Genomic DNA, 24,081 nt, shown 5'->3' with positions numbered 1-24,081 from the left:
AGTGGGAGCTGAAACCAAAACTCTTTGACTCCGCTGAAAATGGTGCCTCCATTCACTGTCAAGTTTTAGCTTGCATCAAGATAAGATATTCAACATCATAAGGTATGAGTGATGTCCCAGCAATGTGTCCGTATTGTTGGGATGGGAAGGTAAATCAGGAAATGGATAAGTGAAAATTTACGAAACAAAAACATACAGTACATTATTTTTCTAGTGCAAATCTGTACAACACTGACAGCGCCTTTGACTGGGGTGCGTTCCGTGAACTGGTTGAGAAGTTGGAACTCGCATCGAGCTCATCCTGGCTCTTTATTTATCGTTTCAACCAGCCTGGTGTTCACGTTCTCCAACTGAGCAGCAACCACCACAAGAAGATGGTGAGTGCCCACCTACTGATCATAGTCCTTCACCATATTCATGTTTTGTCAAAGGCCTCAATGTTGAGGAGTTTATTATCACGTGTACAGTGAAAAGCTTTTGTTGTGTGCTAACCAGTCAGCAGAAAGACAATACATGATTGCAATCAAACCATCCACAGTGTACAGATACATGATAAAGTGAATAGCGCTTAGTGCAAGGTAAAGTCCGATCAAAGATAGTCTAGGGGTCTCCAATGAGGGAAATACAGTAGTAGCTCAAGACTGCTCTTTAATGTTGCAATGATGTCACAAGTAACATACCACAATGTTGTCCACATTTCAAAGTTAATTGCCATCCTAGATTGCACATAACTTTAATTCATGAAGAGGAATATGGACAAACAGACACTCTTCTCTTTGTCGATTCCGTTATGTTCAAAAGGGGCTAAGGGAATAAGACTAAATGACAACAAACTTTTCCCCCCCCTGCTCTAAATTACAATTAAAACACAAAGTACTTGTGCTATAACTCCAGGATAAGCGCTCAACTATGAAAACTAAGCCCAAAGCCTAACTATCTAACTGAATATGCCAACTTATGCTAAGGACCAACAAAAACTCTGTATGCAAAAAAACAGCTTCCTACATGTTAACTAGCTCTTTAAAACAAACTAATCATATCATATGATCAAGGGCCGCATGGCCTCCTCCTGCACCTATTTTCTATGTTTCTATATCATTGGGGGTCCCCAAGTATATCATTGGGGTTATCAAGTGGACACCTCCCTTCACTGGTGTTTCATTGAGTTAGGCCCATGACAACTCGGGAAGGCTCAACAGCATCCCAGAACAACTCCCCTCCATATTAATAATGAGGCTTAACCTAGGAATAGCAATGAAATAAATGTATTTTTTTCCATTTCCCAATACCCCTCCTTTCGGATCTTTCTCAAAACCAATGATTGGCGTGAAGATTCAAGATTCATGATTCAATTTAATTGTCACATGTACCAGGAAATGTGCCTATGAAAACCCCCTCCTCGCTTGTGATCACTATTACTGGCCATGATCTGTACAGCCCCTCCACTCTTCCAGCTTTCTTCCCTCAACCCCACCCCCTGAAATCAGCCTGAAGAAGAGTCCTGACCCGAAATAGCACCTGTCCATGTTCTAAAGAGAATGATCATGCATTTCCATTTTAATTTTCACATGCCAGTTATTCAAGTGAGGTGATCAAAAGCAATTGTTGACCACTGTTTTTTGGAGTTTTTAGGGAAACCATGAGAGTCTATAATTGACACAATCCTGCATTGCTGTTTGATGAGAAATATCAACGGTTCGATTCCTCCTTCAGTACGTTCGTGTGATGCCGGTCGGGGGTCAGTGCTATGAGGAAGGCCCCTTCTTCCCCACCACCAGCAGAAACTTTATCCGCATGGGTATTCGCAGGACCCAAGACCTGGAGTTCAAGCCCGATTGGCATCTTATTTCCAGCTTACTGGTGGCATCAGCAGCAACACTCGGTATCGGCACAGGATTGATGGTGAGCTTCTGAAAAGATGCCAGTGTTAATTTGTCCCACTGTTCTTGATCACTTCTCCCAGCTCGAGGTGATGGCACTGTATTTCTGAGACAGGTTTCTTCCCTAGTCACATGGACTGATGAAGTGTACGTGTGCGATCATTCTTGCACAGTCTGTATTTGGTCAGTCAACCCAAAGCCTCAGGGAAAGTTCACATCAATGAGGGTTTAGGCACAGCAGACTACACATCCATTTGTGTGCATAGCGGGTGCTCAATAGTCAACATGGCCTGGTATGGTGCAGCGGTAGAGCTGCTGCCTTACAGCAAGAGACCCAGGTTCGATCCTGACTACGGGTGTTGTCTGTACGCCATTAGTACGTTCTACCTATGACCTGTGTGGGATTTCTCTGGGTGCTCTGATTTCCTCCCACACTCCAAAGACATACAGGTTTGTAGGTTAATTGACTACAGTAAAATTGTAAATTGTCCGTAGTGTGTAGGATAGTGCTAGTCTACGTGGTGATTGCTGGTTGGTGTGGACCCGGCGGGCCAAGGGGCCTGTTTACGCACTGTATCTCTAAAGTCATAGACTTTGTAGGCTGTAGGGCCTATTTTCAATATATGACTGAGGTAGAATATTATTACTCAGAGTGAGGTATTTCAGGAATATCCTTCCCAGAGGGATGCAGATATTCCTTCACTGAGTATATTCAGTGCTAGTTCAATAGAATGTTGATACTTAACAAATCAAGAAATATGAGATATAAACAGTGAGGTGGAAGAATATCCATGGATGGCAGAATGTGTGGCCTATTCTTGCCTTTAGTTATAATGATGTTTTCCTGCAGTGGGCAGGTATACACTGAGTGGTTTAATGGAGAGCCACATGTCACAGCAGTGCCCAAGGTTCAGCTCTTGCATTCACAATTGGTAGCAGTATTACCTGATCTTATCCACAGGTCAGTGGTTGGTTTTGGGCTGTGCCATTGGCTTTGATCGTCCCTGCGTTCATAAAAAGATCGAGAAGGCAGGGTTCCAATCTCCACACTGCTGCACTAACTCTTTCAACAGGAGGAGGCTCAACTCGTGGTTCTACTGTGCGACACTGGACTTCAACATAGGGCGCAACATAGGGTGGTTGGTGCAGCTTGTAGAGCCGCTGCCTCACACCACCAAAGACCCAGGATCAATCCTGACCTTGGGTGCTGTCTGCGTGGAGTTTGCCCGTTCTCCCTGTGACTGTGCGGGTATCCTCCAGTTGCTCCAGTATCCTCCCACATCTCATAGATGTGTGGGTTTGCAGGTTAATTGGCCTCTATAAAATTGCTCCTAGTGTATAGGAAGTGGATGATAATGTGGGATAAATATGAACAGGTGATTGATGGTCAGGGTAGACTTGTTGGACCAAACAGCCTGTTTCCATGCTCTATTTCTAAACTAAACCTAAAAAATGCCTGCCTATATATGTGGAGGGTTTTAGTGTAGGTAAGGAATCCAGCGTGTTTAATTCTCATATGTTATCCTCTGGAGAGGATGAAAAGATAAAGGAGGCAAACATAACGTCTTGAATAATTATTTTTTATTCAACACCTGCAGCTTTTCTTCAAGAAGTGCAGTTGGCCCAAGAAGGCAGTAGTTGCTCCAAGGTACCAGTACCTCCAGAAGACGTATAACTTTGACGATTACTCCTCGAAAGACGCTGCCATCATTGCTGTGAAGAAAGTTCACCGCAGTCTGCAGTTTGGAGAACAAACTGAGGAAAGAGCTGAAGATGGGGACAGGAAGGAAGGTGAGTTTTTCGAAAGCCAGGAAACTACTGCAGCTGCTGGAAGTCCTCCACAAAATCAGAAATGGTCATGTGATCGGAGCAGAAATAGGCCATTCGGCCCATCGTCTACTCCACCATTCAATTGTGGCTGATCTATGTCTCTCTCCTAACTCCATTCTCCTGCCATAACCTCTGACACCCGTACTAATCAAGAATCTATCTCTGCCTTAAAAATATCCATTGACTTGGCCTCCACAGCTTTCTGTGGCAAAGAATTCCATTGGGTTAACCACCCTCTGACTAAGGAAATTCCTCCTCATCTCCTTCCTAAAGGAACGTCCTTTAATTCTGAGGCTATGATCCCTTGTCCTAGACTCTCCCACCAGTGGATACGCCCCACCACATTTCCCCTTCCCCTCCTATCCCCCTCCACCTACATCCCTGCTTCTGGTTTCACAATTATGCATCTTTGCTTTCCTCACAGCCTCTTGTCTCCTTTTCATCTCTGGCCCTCTCAAGTGTATCCACCTATCACTTACTTGGCTCTGTCTCCCACCCCCCTCCCCCCACACCTGTCTTCCAGCTTTCTCCCCCTACTACAATCAGTCTGAGGAAGGATCCTGACCCGAAATGTCCCTTATCCATGTTCTCCACAGATGCTGCCTGACCCACTGAGTTACTCCAGCACTTAGTATTTTTTTCTCTAGATTCCAGTATTTGCAGTTCCTTACGTCTATGGTTGAAATTTCTATGGGATGATCGGTACATTTTTCTTTGCAGTTCTTGCTAAAAAAAATGAAACTATTTTATTTCTATTTTAGATTCTACCTCAAAAGACCATGAGGATTATGATCAACAAATTGATCTGGAATTCTTTAACACCAACACCTTCTATCAAATTCTATTGAAACAATCGTTGGCAGTGTCAGTCCGATTAAGTCAACACAAGAAGGAGGTAAGATTCAAGATTCTGAAAAATTATGAGACATAGATAAGGTAGACAGTCAGAACCTTTTTCCCCACAGTGAAATGCCAAATACTAGGAGGAATAACTTTAAGTTGGGAGGGGGAAACTTTACAGGATATGTGCGGGGCAAGTTTTTTTACAGAGAGTGGTGAGTGGCTGGAATGTACTGTCAGATGTAAAGGTGGAGGCAGATACGATAGTGGCGTTTATGACGCTTTTGGATAGGCACATAGATATGTAGGAAATAGATGGATATGGATACAGGTAGACAAAAGTGCTGGAGAAAAATGGATCTAATGGATACATTCAGGCAGAGGAGATTAGTATAACTTGGCTTAACTTGGGAACTATGTGTTGACATTCTCCATTACAGGTTACCTGTCTAACGGTTTCTTAAATGTTGGGGTAGTCCCTGCCTCAACCACCTCCTCTGGCAGCTCGTTCAATGCACCCACCACCCTTTGTGTAGAAAAAGTCACCCCTCAGATTCCTGTTAAATATTTTCCCCTTCACCTTAAACCTATGTCCTCTGGTCCTCGATTCACCTGCTCTGGGATTCACCTACTCTGATGTTGATTGTGGGATAAATATTGACCCAGGCATTGATGACATCTCCCCCATTCTTCAACGCAGGGAGCCTTCTACATCCGCTCGAGACAGTAGGTAGGTCCTGGTTTGATGCCTATTTCAAAAGATGACCAATCCTGTACAACTCAGAGCTTCAGAGGAAACACCAGTGAACAGCCATCTAAAGTGCTTTTGGGAGAAAATAGGTCACATTTTTGGAAACAGTTAAAAATGTTTCGTAACTGTGTTCTATTTAGGTGAAGTTGTTCTATCAGAAGGTAACTCAAGTGACTGAGTCCCTCAGAGTCCTCTGGATGAAGGAAATGAATCTTGCTGGAAGGCGTTTAATCAGCAGGGCAGGCATGGAAATGTACGAGAAGATGTGCAGCAAGGTGAATATGTTGATTCTCTTCAATGTTTTTGGGTTGTTGGAGTTTTTGGAAGTTGGTACCGAATTGTGATGACCTGTCCTTGCATATTGATTGTAATAACTGCATTCTGTATCTAAAAAAGCAACTGTGATTGGAGAAGAGGATGGGCTACGGAGAGATGGTCGGGCCGCGCTGCCAAGAACAAAGAGGGACCTGGGGTTGGGGTGGGGGGGGGGGGGTGCCGAGAAAAAAACGGGGACCCAGCACAGGGTGGAGGGTGATGCCGAAGACAAAGGGAGACCAACGTGACTCTGGGGAGCACTATGTAACTTGTGTTGTTGCCAAAAGCACGGCGACTATTTGCCTACTTTGTGTACCAGGTTCACGTGACAAAGTATCATTGAATTATGCAATAGCACATTTTATAGCAATGGTACTGATATATCGGCAAATTGCTTTTCCAGGTAAGGCAGGAGATTAAGAGGCGGCAGGATGTTGGGCTGGAGTTTGAGGAGACTCTGGCCAAGCAGCAGCAACTCCTCCAAGCTGACTGGCGTAGTCGAGAGGAGCATCACATCAACTTCAACGTGGCCCTGAGAGAAGTGGTCCGAATATTGGAGGAACATGTGGATCATGAGGGAAAATCAACTATGCCGAACAGTGCAATCTCTCAGTGGTATTTACTTAGCATGGTTGTACACGGAAGCTATTGGGACAGACGCATTCATTGTCATCTTTTGTCTGAAATTCATCATGATGGCACCACATTTCATAAGTTGATAAGTTGTAGAAGCAGAATTAGGCTATTCGGCCCATCAAGTCTACTCCAACATTCAATCATGGCTCATCTATCTTCCCCTCTCAATTTTAAGCACCTTGAGTATTCTAGAAAGGCGCTATATAAATCCCATCCATTATTATTTTTATTATTATTCTCCTGTATTAATCAAGAATACAGATATATCTATCTCTACCTTAAAAATATCCACTGACGGCCTCCACAGCCTTCTATGGCAATGAATTCCACAGATTCACCACCCTCTGACTAAAGAAATTCCTCCTCATCTACTTTCTAAAGGTACGTCCTTTTATTTCCAGTAGTAACTTTGATTCCAGTAGCATTAAGTTATCCTTAGAGAAGGAAAGTAAGAATAGGAGACCGCAGGTTCTGCCAACCATTTAAGTCCTGGCTGCTCTGTGCTCTAAGTCCACCCTTCCTCCATCAACATCTCCCACTAACGTCCATTTATTCAAGTGTTGAATGGTTCAATTCACCTAAACAGCCCCTACCCTATCCCTGTAGCGGCAGATTTTTCGTGACTTTCAAGAAACGAATTCTCTAGCCGGTATTTGGATGAGAATGGATAAGGGGAATATCTTCAATACATTTGCAAGTTTCCTCACAGACCTTCAGAGCTTCTTCACTCATAAAGCTTCAACACAGTCTTTTGTCGAATAAATGCATTATTGTTGATGGTAAACAGCAAGATACAGTCCAAGTTTCTTCCGACTTGTTACTGCAATCTTCCTTGAATTCCAACTTGCAACTTTAAACATTACAAAACTCTTTGTGTCTCCTTAACATTGGCATGGTCGAAGTTTTGATCTTCTCCATCGTCTCTCCAAACTAATATAAAAACTAAACTTCTGCGCAAGCATCTAAGCTCCAAATACGTCCAAAAACACGTCATAAACCCCACCCACAATATAACGGGCAGTCTAAAATTTAAAGGCACATGCCATCATCAATGGCATGCAAAACAAGCCAAATGGCCACTACAATCCCCAACCCAACATCTACGGGAATTGAGGGCTCTGAGTTTTCACTCTTTGTACAACCAATGCTTCCTCATCTTTCTGATAAACACTAACTTATTCTGGATTCTCTGACTGAAGGAAAATAATTTCCTCATACCCACGCCATTGGATCTTCTCAATCAGTTCACACACTTGGTTTGGGTTATGATTCAAATTAATTCTCATTTTCAACATGCTTCTTAGATTTTCAATTTTTTGGCAAAGTTTGGAGAAATGTCTTTAGTCTGAGGGTGGTGAATCTGTGGAATTCTTTGCCACAGAAGGCTGTGGAGGCTAAAGGACTTGTCCCACTTGGGGGTCATTTGCGTGTCGTTTATGCAACATCATTTACTCGTCACGACACACAAGTCGTGATGCGCACGTGATGCGCGCATGGTGACGTAGACGCGTTGTCGCGTGCGGCGCCCCAGGATTTTGGGATGTACAAAATCTTTGCGTGCCATCTGCGAGACATGCAAATGAGGCCCGAGTGGGACAGGCCCTGTAATCAGTGGATATTTTACACAGAGTCAGAGATACAGTGGATACATTCTTGATAAGTACGGGTGTCGGTTATTATGGGGAGAAGGTAGGGGAATGGGGTTAGGAGGGAGAGATAGATCAGCTGTGATTAATTGGTGGAGTAGACTAGATGGGCCAAATGGTCTAATTCTACTCCTATCAGTTATGACCTTATGACAGTAGCCAATTAACTTACAGTACCAGCCTCCATGCCTTTGGCTTGTGTGAGGAAACCAGAGCATCTGGAAGTAACTCGTGCAGATAACAGGGAAAACATGCAAACTCCACCCAGACAGCATCCAAAATCAAGACTGAAATCAATCCTTTATGTCTCTGCATATCCATATGCCTATCCAAAAGTCTCTTAAATACCATTATCGAATCTGCCTCAACCACCAAGTTCCAGGCATTTCTGTAGCTAATGTCCCCTAATCCAGGAATCATTCTGGTAAACCTCCTCTGCATCCTTTCCAAACCCTTCACATCCTTGATGTAAATGGGGCGACCAGAACCGCACACAATACTCCAAATGTGGCCAAACTTAAATCCTATAAGCTGCAGCAAAATGACAAAGACGGAAACAAATGTGACCTTGTAATTCCAATCTACTTTGACGTTCTTTCTCAGGGTTCCTGAACAAGTTGAAGCTTTGTTGTTACAAATGTCGGATGCCGTCACAAACGAGTGTCAACGCTTGTGTGTCTGGTCTGTGCTGGGGAAAGGGACGGGAGCCCAGCTTGTGAACAAGGAGACTTTGCAAGTTCTGTCCAAAGAGGAATTAATCGGTAAGAAAACTTTAATCACAGAATAGTTGAACTAGAAGCAGAACCAATCTACAATTGATAATATTAACAATGTACGACTGATATACATGAAATGTTTATACAGGTGCACAACCTTTTATCCGAAAGCCTTGGGACCAGACACTTCTCGAATTTCGGAATTTTTTGGATTTCCGAATGGAAGATTTTTAGCGTAGATTAGGTAGGTAGCGCGGGCGGCTTGAAAAGTCTGGAGCGGCTGCCTCCTCCCCGGAGACCGGGGAATCATTGTAAATCATTGCTTAAATGTTAGTCAGTTAGTTTGGAGGGATTTTATGTGGTGGGGGGGGGGGGGTGAAGGGGGAAACTTTAATTCTTAGTCCCCTACCTGGTCGGAGAGGCGGGGAGCGGGCAATGCCTTACCGGGTCGCCGTGCAGTAAGCTCCGGAGCGCTGTGGCCGCCGACTCCCAACATCGCGGAGCTGGGGCTGCAGGCGGCGCCGGTTGGAGCTCCGACCCCGGCAACTCTACCCCTGGCTGTGCGGCGCTCCAAATCCAGCGCTGCCCGCGGCCAGACGCCCGCAGCCCCAGCTCCGCGATGTTGGGAGTCGGCGGCCACAGCGCCGGGCGGTAAGCTCCGGAGCGCTGTGGCCGCCGACACACCAGGGGTAGAGTTTCCGGGGTCGGAGCTACAACCGACGCCGCCCGCGGCCGGATGCCCGCAGCCCCAGCTCCGCGATGTTGGGAGTCGGCGGCCACAGCGCTCCGGAGCTTACTGCACGGCGACCCGGTAAGGCATTGCCCGCTCCTCGCCTCTCCGACCAGGTAGGGGACTAAGAATTAAAGTTTCCCCCTTCACCCCCCCCCCCCCCCCCCCCCTCACATAAAAGCCCTCCAAACTAACTGACTAACATTTAAGCAATGATTTTCAGATGTTTAAGTGTCTCCCCGGTCTCCGGGGAGGAGGCAGCCGCTACAGTAGTACAGACCTGGGTTGACCGTGGGTCGTTTCGGGTCAAGTTTGGCGCCAAACGCGAGCTTTGGTGTGCAGATGACATCCTGGAAAAAATGTCCGGTTTTCGGAGCTTTTCGGTTTCCGGAACTCCGGATAAAAGGTTGTGCACCTGTAATATGTGTTTGCTTCTAATAAAAAAAAAAAAGAATTTTAATTAAAAAAAAAAGAATTGTTGAACTAATGCCATTCAGTCCAACATGTCAATGGCAGCAGTTATTAGAGCAATTCTGTCTGTCCCATTCACCTGCTCTTCACATCCCTTCTAAAGTGAGATCATTGGAATTGGATGCAATATTCCAACTGCAACCTAACCAGTTAACAATGCACTGTTTCTGCATTCAGTTCCCCTTATCTCTTAAATCCTTGGATCTCTTAACTCTTCTAATCACGCAGTCCACCATGTCCAACCACGTCACACTTATACGCTGCAGCACGCTCTTTAGAACTGTGCTATTTGGTCTACACCACCTCTCCATCTGCCACAATGTTGCATTTTTGCGATTTCCCAGTTTTACCTCCTGAAAGTTGTTTTGATAAAATCATACATTTTACCGCATGGATAATGATAGCAAGCTCCAATCTCCTTCTACGCTGCTGAACAGGCTGTTGGATCTGTACTCTGTTCTCACCCGACCCATTGCTGATGAAGGAGAATTACAGAGAACCTTACATCCTTGTTTAGGATCAAAAGGAAGCCGTCATATACAGGTAAACAGCATTTCAGTGACAGATTTCAATGCACAGCCTTGACCTCATCTTGCACTTAGTTCACAAAGTTCTGCCACACTGTTTCTCACTCACGATTCCCAGAAAATGCTCTCCTTCCAATTCCCACTTCTGCTGCTAGCCTTTTGATTCCCAACTAATGTATTGGTCGAGTGACGATGACGTGATCGTATACAATGTTATTGAGGCAATATTGTGGCAGCCACGATGGCGCAGCTGTAGAGTTGCTGCCTTACCGTGCCAGAGACCCGGGTTCGATCGCAACTATGGGCGTTTGTATGTACACCCCTTGACCACGTGGGTTTTCTCCGGGATCTCTGGTTTCCTCCCACACTCCAAAGACGTGCGGGTTTGTAGGTTAATGGGCTTGGTATAAATGTAAATTGTCCCCAGTGTGTGCGTGTTAGTGTGCGGGGATGAAGCTGTACATAAAATGTAACATGTCAATATATATTTGGCACCTGAAAAAAGGTGCCACATTATTGTACTTACTTCTAATAAATAAATTAAAAAAAAAAAAAACTAAACTAAACTTCCTGTGGCAGGAGCTGATGGAACCATTAGACATCGCAGTCTCCTGCAAGTGGATGGGCTGACGGGATTGCTCACTCCGTGTCGGGATGCTGTCTTGCTCTTGGCCAATAAGTACACCATGCCTGTGTCCAGCAGCATCTTCCTCCACCCTCAGACTGGACGTGTGCTCCCCATGGCTGGCAATGTGTGTTACGACTCCGTCAGGTCCTGCCTTCGTCCGGTCACAGACCCAGCGGCAGGTCAGTTCCCTGGAGGAGGGCAACAGTCGCACGTTGGGAGAAGAAAAAAATATTTTTTAACGTTCAAGAGGCTTTGCCAGGGGAGGTGGTGGAGGCAGATACATTAGTGGTGTTAAAAAGGCCTTTAGATACACATGGATATGCAGGGTACGGTGGGATAATGGATCACTTGCAGGCAGATGCGATTAGTTTAACTTGGCATCATGTCCAGCACAGACATTGTGGGCCGAAGGGCCTGTTCCTGTGCTGTACTTTTCTACGTTCTGTGTTGTAAGAAAATGTATCTTGAAGGACATGAAAGAAAATCACCCTGTGAACGACCTGTAAGGATTTATATTTGGTTTTATTTATATTTACACTGATGCACTACAATACTGAGAAGTATATTCTGCACTCAGTGTTTTCTGCTTTGTTCTATTGTACACTAGTTTGGCTTGATTGTATTTATGTATGGTATATGTAATTTGAAGATAGGCACAAAATGCTGGAGTAACTGCAGGTCAAGCAGCATCTCTGAAGAAATAGAATAGGTGACATTTTGGGTGGGAACCTTTCTCCAGACCAAACCCAAAACGTCACCTATTATTTTTCTCCGGAGATGCAACCTGACCTGCTGAGGTACTCCTACATTTCGTGTCTTTCTTTGGTATAAACCAACATCTGCAGTTCCTTTCTACACAGTATTTCTGATTTGATTGTGGATGGCATGCAAAATAAAGCTTTTCACTGTACCTCATTACATGTGCCCATAATAAACCTACACCTAGATATTTTGCTCAATACTATGCCATTGCATATTAACCAATGGAACATTTATTTCTTCTGTTTCGCTGCCGTTGGTGTTTCAGAGCTGTGTGCTTGAAGCATGACTCTTTTGCCAATTTCCATCACGCTGTAGGTGCTGTTTGCCTGAGTGAGAAGGATTTGATTCCATACGTACCATACTCGCTGTGTCCAGACACCAAGCTCCCATTGGGAAGTCCATCAATGCAGGGTGATGTCAAGCTGGGAGGACCGATGGCAGATGCATACTCGGGAATTGAAGTGCCCATCTTGGCCGTGACTATTCACCCCCAGACCGGCTTGGTTTATCCACTGGGAGGATCCTATATCAGCCCAATTACAGGAATGTCGGCGCCAATTGAAGTTGGAGCCCCAATGGTGTGCGAGAAGACTGGCCGGGTGGTCCCGATCATAGGGGTCAGTCTGAACACTGCCACAGGTAAACCTGATGCTCCCATTAAGTTGAATTGATTGCAAGAAACAGCATGAAGACAGGCTCTTCAGCCCACCATTCACAACCTTTGATCTGAAGTCTGAAGAAGGGTCTTGACCCGAAATGTCTCCTATTCCTTTCCTCTTGAGATGCTGCCTGACCTGCTGAGTTACTCCAGCATTTTGTGTCTGCCAACCAATGTTCATACCAATTCTCTGTTATCCCACTTCCCCATCCACTCCCTAAACACTAGTGGCAATTTGTAGAGGCCAATTAACTTACAAACCCACACACCATTGAGACATGGGAGGAAACCGGAGCACCCGAAGGAAAACTACACAGTCAGGAAGAACATGCAAGCTCCACACCGACAGCACTCGGGGTCGGGATCAAATCTGCGTCTCCGGCGCTGTGAGGCTGCAGTTCTACCAGTTGTGCCACTGTGCCGCCCCATTGTACCAATGTGCATAGCAACAATAGTAAACGTCCAACTGCATCTAAACCTATGTCGGAGTCGTGCCAGAAGATATGAGGGAGCGTTAGGATGACAAAGAGATGCATATTGACGTAGAAACATAGAAAAACAGGTGCAGGAGTAGGCCATTCGGCCCTTCGAGCCAGCACCGCCATTCAATATGATCATAGCTGATCATCTAAAATCAGTACCCCGTTCCTGCTTTTCCCCCATATCCCTTGATTCCTTTAGCCCTAAATCTAACTTTCTCTTGAAAACATCCAGTGAATTGGCCTTCACCGCCCTCTGTGGCAGAGAATTCCACAGATTCACATCTCCCTGGGTGAAGGAGTTTTTCATCATCTCAGTCCTAAATGGCCTTCCCCCCCATTCTGAAACGGTGACCCCTGATGTTGGGGTTAGGAGGGAGAGATAGATCAGCCATGATTGAATGGCAGAGTAGACTTGATGGGCTGAATGGTCTAATTCTTCCACCCGACACCATATTTTGACGCCATTTACAAAATATAAGTCCAATGTCTGGTTCCCGTGCTGGATGTACTGGAGCACCCCTGAACCCCAGGCTGCTGAAGGGCCTCCTCCATCGTCCTCGATCAGCTCGGCCCATCAACCAACATCCCTCTCCTCCCCCGGGTTACCTCTATATCCTGGGGGACACCTCCTAGAGCCGACCTTGGAGCTGGAGGCAGTACCCCAGTTCCAGGTTCAATATCTCAATATTGTTCTATATCCTATGTCTTTATGGGTTCTGAACAGCTCCAGTTGGACCTGTGAAGGAAAAATGACGTGGCTTTACAATACAATACAATACAATACAATATTTATTGTCATTTGAACCTCAGTGAGGCTCAAACGAAACTCGGTTTCTACAGCCATACAAACAAAAACGATTCCTACGAGACGCACAACCAATTTAATTCACACAATCATCCAACACAGTGAACCTCCTCCTCACTGTGATGGAAGGCAAAGTCTTTATCTCTCCCCTGCTCTCCATTTTTCTCCCGATGTTGAAGCCCGATGTCGAAGGATCTTTAAAGACCTTTAAGGATCTCGTTTCCTTTCAGGTGCAGTGATACCACTAGGAGGTGTGCTGAAGTCTTCCAATACGCCCGTGATCCTTGGGGACAGCTTCACGGAGCCTCTCAGTGGAAGGTCTGCCCGCATTTCAGGTGCTTGCATTCACGAAGGCCAAGTGGTGGCACATGCAGGTGGCTACCAGCCGTTGATCGATGGTGCCATGCTGGCCAGTGAGGTCCACGTCCTGGAAGCATTGGAGGGCTACAAAGACGCCGTGACCGCACAGAGCTCAGAAGCATCCTCCTCCCTTCAGCAGAAACAGCGAGCCACGCTGAAGGATGCACTGGATGGCTTTGCGATGGCACGCAGAAGATCCTGGGCACACGTTATCCACACCGCACACAACCTGGAGAGACAGAGGAAGGAAGCAAAGGATCTGGCAAACACAGGTGGTGACATTGGTAAGAAACACAGAGTTGTCGGAGAACCTTCCGCTGAGTGATTATGCTCCAGTTTCCTCGGGCATTCCTGTTCTCCAGATCCTTCTCCTTCTGCCTGTCGTTTTTCAACCCTTAGATGCCAATCCAATTTCCTCGACAAAGCTTTGGCGTTTTGCTGCCTCCGCTGTTAAAGATGGTGAGTTCCAGATCATGTGATCTCTGCCCACATCTGCCTTTTTCCTCTTGCTCATAATTTTGAAACATTTTTTACTTTTCCATGAGCTGCCCACAGAAACTTCCCCTGGAAACAGGCCCTTCGGCCCATCGAGACCATGCCAACACTAGGGACAATTTACAATTTCACAGTCATCAATTCATTGACAAACCTGTACATCTTTGGAGTGTAGGAGGGAAACAGAGCACCCGGAGAAAACCCACGGGGTCACGGGTACAATCTCCATACAGACAGTATCCATAGCTTGGATTGAACCTGGGGCTCTGGCACTGTGCCACGTGTATCTCTATCAAATATTCTATCAAACGCCTTCACTCCAAGGAGAACAATTCCAATTTCTCCAGTCTGTCGCTGCAGATTAATTTCCTCATCCCTGGAACTGTTGCTTCTTCTGTGATCCATTATTCCATCCCATGATGTAATGATCAGAATTGAATATGACTGAGCATTCTTCAATCTGAAGAAGTGTCCCGATCTGAAACATTGTCTGTCCATTTTCACTTCAGATGCTGGCTGACCCATTGAGTTACTTGAGAACTTGGTGTTTTGCTCATGATTCCAGCATCCTCTACTCTTCTGACTTCCCCAGAGTTTTATGAAGAGGATAAGCTCTCTGCCTTTGTGCTCTATGCCTCTGCTTGTGCATCCCAAGATACCTGTAACTTTAACCTCAACTGTCTCAATTTCCCCTGCATTTGTACAGGTACACAGCCGGGTCCAAAGCTTGCACGCACACCAGAGTAGATTAGAAATCAAGTTTGTAGTACATCTTCCTCAGCTTCCCAAGGTTCTATAACTTGAAGCCAGTGGCTGTTAGTCAAGGGTTATCTTTTAGAAAAATGGTCAGTACAGTGACACAGCTGGGTAAACCGTTGATCCACAGTTCAAGCGCCCCAAGTTTCCTTGGGTGCTGTCTGTGTGGAGTTTGCAGGTTCTCCGTGAATGTGTGGATTCCCTCCGGGTGCTCTGTTTTTTTCCCAGATCGCAAAGAGATGTGGGTTTGTAGATTAATTGGCTTCTGTAAATTGCCCCGAGTTTGTAGGGGGTGGTAGAATTTGGGGAGAGTTGATGAGAATGTGAGAGAGAATAAAATTAGATTAAAGGACGACAGTATAAATGGATGTTTGATGATTTGGTGCGGACTCGAAAGGAGGCAACTGGGGGGTCTATATGATTCCATGGTTGGGGAAGGTGTTAGTTAATTGGGAGTAAAATTCAACGTTGGCTTCAGGTCAGCACACGAACTATGAAACAGCTTCATACCGTGATAGAAACCAGCTTCGATCCATTCTTGAGATGAAATCTTACTTTGATTCCACCAATTGATCTGCCATGGGTCATTCATTGTAGGACATCTGGAAGCTCATATTGGTAGGTTGGACCTGAAGGGTTAGATTAGCAAGCTATGAGAAAGGTTGGGGAGTCTGATCGACAGCTTCTAGCCTGCATGAAAATTATCCCCGTAAAACGCTTCTCAGCTTTCCATCTCCCATTTCCACGATCCCTTCCAGGACACTGTTTATTTACACTGTACTTTTGTAATTGGAGCCCATCAACCACCAAATTGGATATTCAAGTAGTCAGGCAGCACTCTAACTTGTATCAGATGGGCATGCCTTCCAGAGGTGATGTGGCCCACTCCCTCAGTTCTTAGCCTCCAAACCTACACTCAACAAGTGAGAGACAGATGGCAGTACTTGGATATTACTCTGGTTTTTGATACTATCTTGGGCTTCTCATTTGGTTGTATAACATGTTCACTTCAATGAATAGTTGACCTGATATTCATACTGCTGCTGTTCCATGTGTATCTTCAGTCAGAAACAGGAATAGATGGTGAACAGGAAAATCATAGTGTCACATACTTATTATGAAACAGATGGAGGTCATTTGGCCCAACAAGTACATTCCAGCTCCCAGCAGTGAAATCACATCAATCCAATTCAACATATCCCTTTCCTACCCCTTTCCACTGATTCGCCCTTACCTCCGGTTTTGCTTCTCCATGTGACTTACACTAACTGGTGATTTACAGGAATCAATTAAGGACCAACACATATTCGGGATGTGGGAGGGAATCGGAGCACCAGTGGTTTCAGGGAGAAGATACACTCCTCACAGACAGCACCGGATGTCAGTATAGAACCTGGATTCCTAGTGCAGTGAGGCAGTCACCATGCCAACACCATACATCAGCTTCCCCATGTTCCCATATTCTGTAAGAGGTGAGATACGGGTGCAATGACACATGAGGGTATAGACAAACAGCATATGCAATGCTGGTTAATTTTGCTGATGACTTTGATTCTCCCACAGGGATGATCCCATTTGCCGGCACAGGTTTACTGATCCCTGCCGTTGTAGGGATGCAGATTCCTGACCCTGGAGGCTCTGGCCTGCAAGTGCCAATTTTAGGGGTGGAATCCAATCCAGCTACTGGCCGACTCATCCCCCTTGCTGGGACCATGGAGGATCCTGATGGAAAAGGTATTTAATGCTTAAACTCATTAAAAACCTAACAGTCAGAGAGTCATGGCATTCCAACATGGTTACCTAACTCACCCATGCTGACAAAGATGTCTCACCTAAGCTAATATCATTTACCTGCATCTCTTTCAAATTTTCCTATCCATGTACCTGTCCAACCTTTTAAAGATTGTTAGGCGCCCTATACGTGGTGACTCTTTGCATACTTTGTGTATGGTATGCAAAACAAATAATTTTACTGTGACATGTCACATGCGATAATAGAGTATCATTCATTCATCATTCTTCATTGCATCTGCCTCAACTACTTCCACCAGCTACTCATCCCATTTACCCACCAACCTCTGTGTGAAAATGTTGCCCCTCAGGTTCCTATTAAATCTTTTCCCCTCTCACCTTTTCTAGGACTGATACCGATTGCTCTTGGTGCCAGAAGCTTTGACCCCATCACCGGTGAAACTGGCCCAGTTGTTGGAGCCCGCATAGATCCACAGACAGGAATCGTGGTGCCTGTCCTACAGTCATCAGGAGGTTGCATGAAACGAAGGCTGAATGGGGAAATGGTAATGCAATGGGAAAATGCCATTGTGACTTTCAACCTGCTCGGCCATTCATGTTTAGACAAATAATTTCTTATATAAGCAATGTGATTGTACACCCAGGCAATTCCAGTGGCAGTCGAATCAACTATGCATGTGTAGGTATTTGATATATCGATTGCCTGTTACATATTGGTGTGTTCCTGGTGATAAGGTGACAATCATTAGCTATATTACTTGAAGAGCTAATATCCACTTGCATATGAAATTCATAGAGTTGTAGGATGGTTACATGCTTACAAAATATTCCGTCCAGCTCATCTCACTCATAGCAATTCTCTATAGAACGATCCATTCAATCCCATTTCCTCACTCTATCCCAATCTCCCTGCAAGTTAATTTCTCTCAGGTGCCAATCCAATTTCCCGTTGAAATCTTTACTTTAGCCTTTAGACTTTAGAGGTACAGTGCTGAAACGGGCATTTCGGCCCACTGAGTCTGCGCCAATCAGCGACCATAAACTAGCACTATCCTACACACTAGGGACAATTTACAATTTTTACCGAAGCCAATTAATCTACAAATCTGTACATCTTTGGAGTGTGGGAGGAAACCGGAGCACTCGGAGAAAACCCACATGGTCACAGGGAGAACGTACAAACTCCGTACAGACAGCACCCATAGTCAGGATCGAACCTGGGTCTCTGGCGCTGTAAGGCAGCAAATCCTGTGCCATTGTGCCGCAAATTGTTGATCATCTCTGATCACATCACATTGGCATCTACATTGTTATCACTCACTGTGGAGAAAATGTTCCTCACATCCCTCCTTTACCACTTGCTGAGAATATCTGTGTTTCTTGTCCACGTGCCATCAATTAATGGGAAGACCTTTCTTTTGCTTCCCTTGTCTAAAACTGCCATCATCCTTTAAAATCTTCCTCAAACAACTTTGCTCAGGATTATAGCCACGACTCCAACCTAACCTTACAGCTAAAATCCTCGTCCCATTCAAGTAAATCTTCTCTGAAGTGTCACTAGGTTTTTTGCATTTTTTCTCTGTCAATTTTGAATGAACAAAGCCTTTCCCTCTTTAGATTTTTATGTGCCAGTACCAATCAGGTCAGATGTCACATAAACCTTTGCGATGATGAGTGACGTAATTCATTACCTAGAGGCTGATGTCTCTGTCCTTGAATTTGTATGGGATGGTAGAGTGATACAGTATTTGATTCATTGATTGAAAGATACAACATAGAAAGAAGCCCTTCGGCCCACCAGGTTCACTCCGACCATCAATCACCTGTTCTATGTTATTCCACTTTCTCTTTACACACGAGGGGAGATTTGCAGAAATCAATTAACCCACAAACCTGCATGTCTTTGCGATGTGGGAGAAATCCGGAGCACTCTGTGGAAACCCACATGGTCACAAGGAGAACGTGCAAACTCCATGCAGACAGCACCCGAAGTCAGGATCGAACCTGGGTCTCTGGCACTGTGAGGCGCATTCGGTCAGCCACGCCACTGTGCTGCCCTTTTTTGTTGTCGCCTTACAGCACCACATGGAAGGTTAAATCAATCCTGACTTCAGGTTTTGTCTGGAAGAAAGTTGTAAATTCTTCCACATTGGTTTCACCCCCACTTCATAACGAAGACCCCATAAGTTGATTCACCACTCCGAGTTATTCCTTAGTGCAGGTTAATGACACAAAATCAATTGGAATTTATGGGTACAATATATTTTAGTTATAGGGAAGGAGACAATGAGGTAATTAAATTGCCTCTGCTCTGACACGTGTACCAATCTCACCCATGCAACGTAAACCTCCTACTGCACCAGAGTAATATTTTTTCCTTTGCCATGTTTTCCATCCTGCAACCTCATTGATATCAGTAGTTGTAACTGGAAACGAGAGTTCATTCATGCCCTGTAGATATAGCAAGGGTGCACTTCAAACACACTGGCTGGGTTCAGCATCAGTTCAAAGGGACGTGTTATGGTGCTGAAAATAGTCACTGTTGAAGTTCTGTGATGGTTCAGTGCTCCCAGGTGACGTTCCATCTGTGTGTATCCACTCAGCTCAATGCCCTGGAGGAAGAACTCCAGTGTAGACGTGAACATTGGCAGCATCAGCAACAGAAGGAAGAAACTCTATTCAATGCTTTAAAAGTTTTACTGCGGAAGGTCTCTGACACCGAACCCGACTGCAGATTCGACCAGGTACAGCATCATGATTGAATCAATACATTTAGTTTATGCTCGAGTTAATAATCATAAATTTATGAATCATACGGAATGTAGTAGTTTAATTACACACACACACACACACACCATGGAATGCATAATGGTCGAATGGGTTCATATCTGTTCAGACTGTTCTGAGAATGCTTGAGGCTTTTTGGAATCCAATTATTCCATACAATTATCACAGTAGAACAATTTCGACAATCTTTAGCTTATCAACAGCTTTAGTTTCCTTATTTAACAAGGATTTTTTTTCATTGGAATAATAAGATTTTGCATTAGCCCTTTCATTTCACTTATTTAATTTCATTGTTATTCCGTTATGATTCTGTAAGATTAGTTCAATTTCTACACTGTAACTCTTGAGCCTTTGACACAAGCTTCAGTCTGGTAATATTGGTCACGCTCCTGCCTCAGGTTTTGTAGACGATGTTCCATGCAGCAGGTACTGAATCCTTTTACTTGATTGTCTTCAGGTTGAGGATGAGGTGAGAGCTCTTGGTGAAGTAATCACCCTTTTACACGTCTGTGCCCAGAATGAAGCACAACGCAGGGACATAGACGGATCACATTTGTCATCCCTGATGCCAGCTGATGCGATTGTTTTGGTGTCACAAGGTAACCCTATGTCCAATTGCAACTTACAACTAACTCGTTCTCTGTTTCCCAAACATTGATGCATTTTAACCATTCAGGTACCCCAAGACACTGGATTTTTATTTCTCTTTTCTCTTCTATATTTTCTGTTCATACGAGGCCTCTGATGCTATTAGTCCACTTATTTTCTCTGTTTTATGTTATGGAAGAGAATAGCAAGACATCAGGAAGTGTAAATACAGTCCACATTCTGCGTAGCCTCTCGGTACAATATTTAGCAATGTTACAACATTTCGAGATTTTAAAAATCAAGTCTGCAATTTATCCCATCAGATAAAGCATAAAAATAAGTTTATTTTGACACCTAATTCACTTTCATATCTTCAGTATTAAAAAAGTTATGGCCATTTTCATACTCGGAAATTAGCATCTTGTTCCCAATTGCTTTTCCATTAACTTAACTCAAAAGCATAGATGTGATCAAAAGCCCATAACTTTCTTAAAAATTAAGAGAACTGAATGAAATTTTCAGTTATTATGGATTGAAGCATTCTGAAACAAATATGAAACAATCTTACTTGGATGACCTGAAATTAAAGCATATAATTAGTTAGGCTGGAGTTTAGAAGAATGAGGGGGGACCTCATTGAAACATGCAGAATAGTGAAAGGCTTGAATAGAGTGGATGGGGAGAAGATGTTTCCACTAGTGGGTGAGTCTAGGACAAGAGGTCATAGCCTCAGAATTAAAGGGCGTTCATTTAGCAAGGAGATGAGAAGAAATTTATTTAGTCAGAGGATGGTAGATTTTTGATTAGTCCAGGTGTCGGAGGTTATGGGGAGAAGGCAGGAGAATGGGATTCGGAGGGAGAGATAGATCAGTCATGATTGAATGGCGGAGTAGACGTGATGGGCCAAATGGCCTAATCTTACTCCTATTCCTTATGCTCATATAGGGAGAGAATGAATCTCCCCACGCCATCTCTGAAACAATGCAAGGGTGCTGCGGTGTTTTGCATTTCTGTTTGGCTCTACCCTTTATCTGCCAGTGTTGTTGTCGCATGCTCTCCTGTCTTCTTCACCGTACAGTGGACAAGGAGGAGGTGGAGCAGCAGATGTTATTCGTAGCCACAGCTCGGGCGATAGTTGAAAAGGTGGCACAGTTTGCTGAAAAGATGAGTCAAGACGAGGCTCGAAAGAGAGGTCAACTGCAGCAGGCACAGGACGCTGCCTTCCAGCAGGCAGAAGAAGCCTCACCACTGAAGTACCTTCAGGTGAGGGCACCATGTGTACTCCAACAGTTCTGATTTCGGTTTATATTCTTTATTTAAAGGGTTTCCCTTGCTTGACCATCAAAGTTGTTCTTGTCCTTCGCCCAAGGCAAGAAACAATATCATTGTTTGTTAGCGAATATTTTTTTTAGTACACCCAGTAATAAACTTACTGTTGTAAGTTTTTTTTTCTTCTCTTTTTTGTGTTGTTCTTTTGTTCTGTTTTTGTTCATTTTTGGTTTATTGTGTATGTGTGTGTGTGTGTGTGGGTGGGGGGGAGAAACATGTTTTTGGTCTCTTATTTCGGGGGGATGCGACTTCTCTTGTCGTATCCCCCGTCTCCGCCTGCGCCGAGGCCTAATAGCGGAGCTGGCGGCCTCGGAGCTGGGGCAGCGGCGACCCGAACTCGGAGCGGGCAGCGGCAGCAGCGACCAGACCTCGGAGCAGGCAGCGGCAGTGGCAACCTGAACTCGGAGCGGGCAGCGGCAGCAGCAGCAGCGATCCGACCTCGGAGGATCGGCCGCGGGCCCGGTGGACGACATCGTCGGGAGCTCGCAGGTCCCAGGTTGGTGACCTGTTCTCCGGAGCTCCCGCGACAACAGCTGCATCCTCTGGACTGGAGGGCCGCAGCTTCGGCGGCTCCGACCACCCCGGGCCGCGAGGTTGAACCGGCCCGTTCGCGGAGCTTGGATTCAGCCGCGGGACTGACATTACTTACCATCACCCGGCGGGGTCACAACATCCGAAGCCTGGATCGCCTCGGCGCAGAGGGAGAATAAGAAGGGAAGAGACAAAGACTTAAGACTTTTGCCTTCCATCACAGTGAGGAGTATTCAACTCACTGTGGTGGATGTTAATTTGTGGTTTTTGTGTGTTTTTGTCATTTTTTACTATATGTAGGACTGCAAGGCAACGAAATTTCGTTCAGACCGCAAGGTCTGAATGACAATAAAGGCTACTTTGACTTTGACTTTGAATTCAGCAACCATTTACCAGAATACTGCCTAGATTAGAAGGTATTAGCTGTAAGGAGAAGTTGGACAAACGTGGATTGTTTTCTCTGGAACATTGGAGGATGGGGGAGGTGGGGGAGCAGACCGGATAGAAATTTATAATATTATGAGAGGAATTGATAGGGTAGACAGTCATAACTTTATTCCCAGGGTGAATGTCAAACACTAGAGGGCATAGCTTTAAGGTGAGAAGGGCAACATTTAAAGGAGATGTGCGGGGCAAGATTTTTATACAGAGGGTTGTGGGTGCTTGGAACACATTGCCAGGGATGGTGGTGGAGGCAGATATGATAGTGACATTTAAGAGGCTTTTGGATAGGCACATGGATATGCAGGTTGATGGAAGGATTTGCAGGCAGAGGAGATTAGTTTAAACTTGGTATAATGTGCGATGCAGACAATGTGGGCTTCGGTTGAGATTCAATAATGCCCATCAACTTCTTGCGTGTGGTGTGCACATAAAGTTGTAGGACAACTTGTTCTATTTGATCTTATTTGATTGTGCACACTGGGTTGATTGCATTCGTCGAAACAGGGCGGACCACGTGAAGGTTGCAATCTCCCACCCCTTGCACATCAAGATGGTGTTGGAACGATACTAAAAACTAAATAGTATCTGCTATTTTTATTCGTGCTATTTTTATGATATTTATTTTAGTTGTTTATCTTTTTTAAATATTTTACCTTGTATGTATCGTTAGCTTTTAGAAATGTTTAAATGGTGCACTGACTGGCTGACATTTTACAATTTTGTTGTACATGGTTCATGTTACAATGACAATAAAGAAACTATTCTATTCTATAAGTTGGGAGTATGGTAAAGAAGCCGAGGGCAGTGGGAAAATCGGATAGCTTCCTAAAGTTTACAAAGCTATGGATTACATGGCGTTCTTCTTCAGCTTTCCAGCAGTACATTATCATTGGCTTTCTCCTGTGCTTTGATAAGTGGGTGTTTAAGGTGATAAATGTATTTTCGTTCAAGCAGCATTCACAAGCCTAGATTTTATAAATACAAGTTCTATGTTGCAAACAGCTGATTATTGGGGTGGTGGGTTGCTATGGCTACTGACTTGATCTTGGAGCTGTCGGTGCCAATTACAGCAAGCTCGGTACATGCCAAATGATTACAAATAACAGTGTGAAAGATTTACAACATAGATGAGTATAGTACAGGAACAGGCCATTCAGCCACAATGTTGGTGCCAAACTGGATGCCAAGACCCACTGTTAACTGGCTGCACACAATCCACATCCCTCCATAGCTCTGTGCCTATCCAAAAGCCTCTTAAATCCCACTATTGTATCTGCCACGATCACCACCCCGGTAGTGTGTTCCAAGCACCCATCAACCTTGGTGTAAAAAAAACTATTCCCTTTAGTTTAGGGGGGGGGG

The 24,081-nt window shown here is 44.8% G+C and overlaps 1 protein-coding gene across 1 annotated transcript in view; it reads left to right on the top strand.

Moving 5' to 3' along the window:
• Positions 1 to 24,081, top strand: part of LOC116991160 — a 58,364-nt gene that overhangs the window by 12,245 nt on the left and 22,038 nt on the right. Inside the window, exons 9-23 of the mRNA XM_033049530.1 lie at positions 215 to 377; positions 1,714 to 1,902; positions 3,479 to 3,671; positions 4,472 to 4,605; positions 5,442 to 5,576; positions 6,020 to 6,231; positions 8,502 to 8,659; positions 10,922 to 11,149; positions 12,048 to 12,371; positions 13,908 to 14,321; positions 16,852 to 17,022; positions 17,428 to 17,585; positions 19,644 to 19,784; positions 20,285 to 20,426; positions 21,494 to 21,678. Of these exons, the coding sequence (XP_032905421.1) occupies positions 215 to 377; positions 1,714 to 1,902; positions 3,479 to 3,671; positions 4,472 to 4,605; positions 5,442 to 5,576; positions 6,020 to 6,231; positions 8,502 to 8,659; positions 10,922 to 11,149; positions 12,048 to 12,371; positions 13,908 to 14,321; positions 16,852 to 17,022; positions 17,428 to 17,585; positions 19,644 to 19,784; positions 20,285 to 20,426; positions 21,494 to 21,678 (2,947 nt within the window). The remainder of the gene's footprint in view (positions 1 to 214; positions 378 to 1,713; positions 1,903 to 3,478; positions 3,672 to 4,471; positions 4,606 to 5,441; positions 5,577 to 6,019; positions 6,232 to 8,501; positions 8,660 to 10,921; positions 11,150 to 12,047; positions 12,372 to 13,907; positions 14,322 to 16,851; positions 17,023 to 17,427; positions 17,586 to 19,643; positions 19,785 to 20,284; positions 20,427 to 21,493; positions 21,679 to 24,081) is intronic.

Source organism: Amblyraja radiata, chromosome 33 (genome assembly GCF_010909765.2).
Source record: "Amblyraja radiata isolate CabotCenter1 chromosome 33, sAmbRad1.1.pri, whole genome shotgun sequence".
Classification (NCBI taxonomy): Eukaryota; Metazoa; Chordata; class Chondrichthyes; order Rajiformes; family Rajidae; genus Amblyraja; species Amblyraja radiata.
Note: the sequence above shows the minus strand (reverse complement) of the source record. Positions and strands in the feature narration are given on the sequence as shown.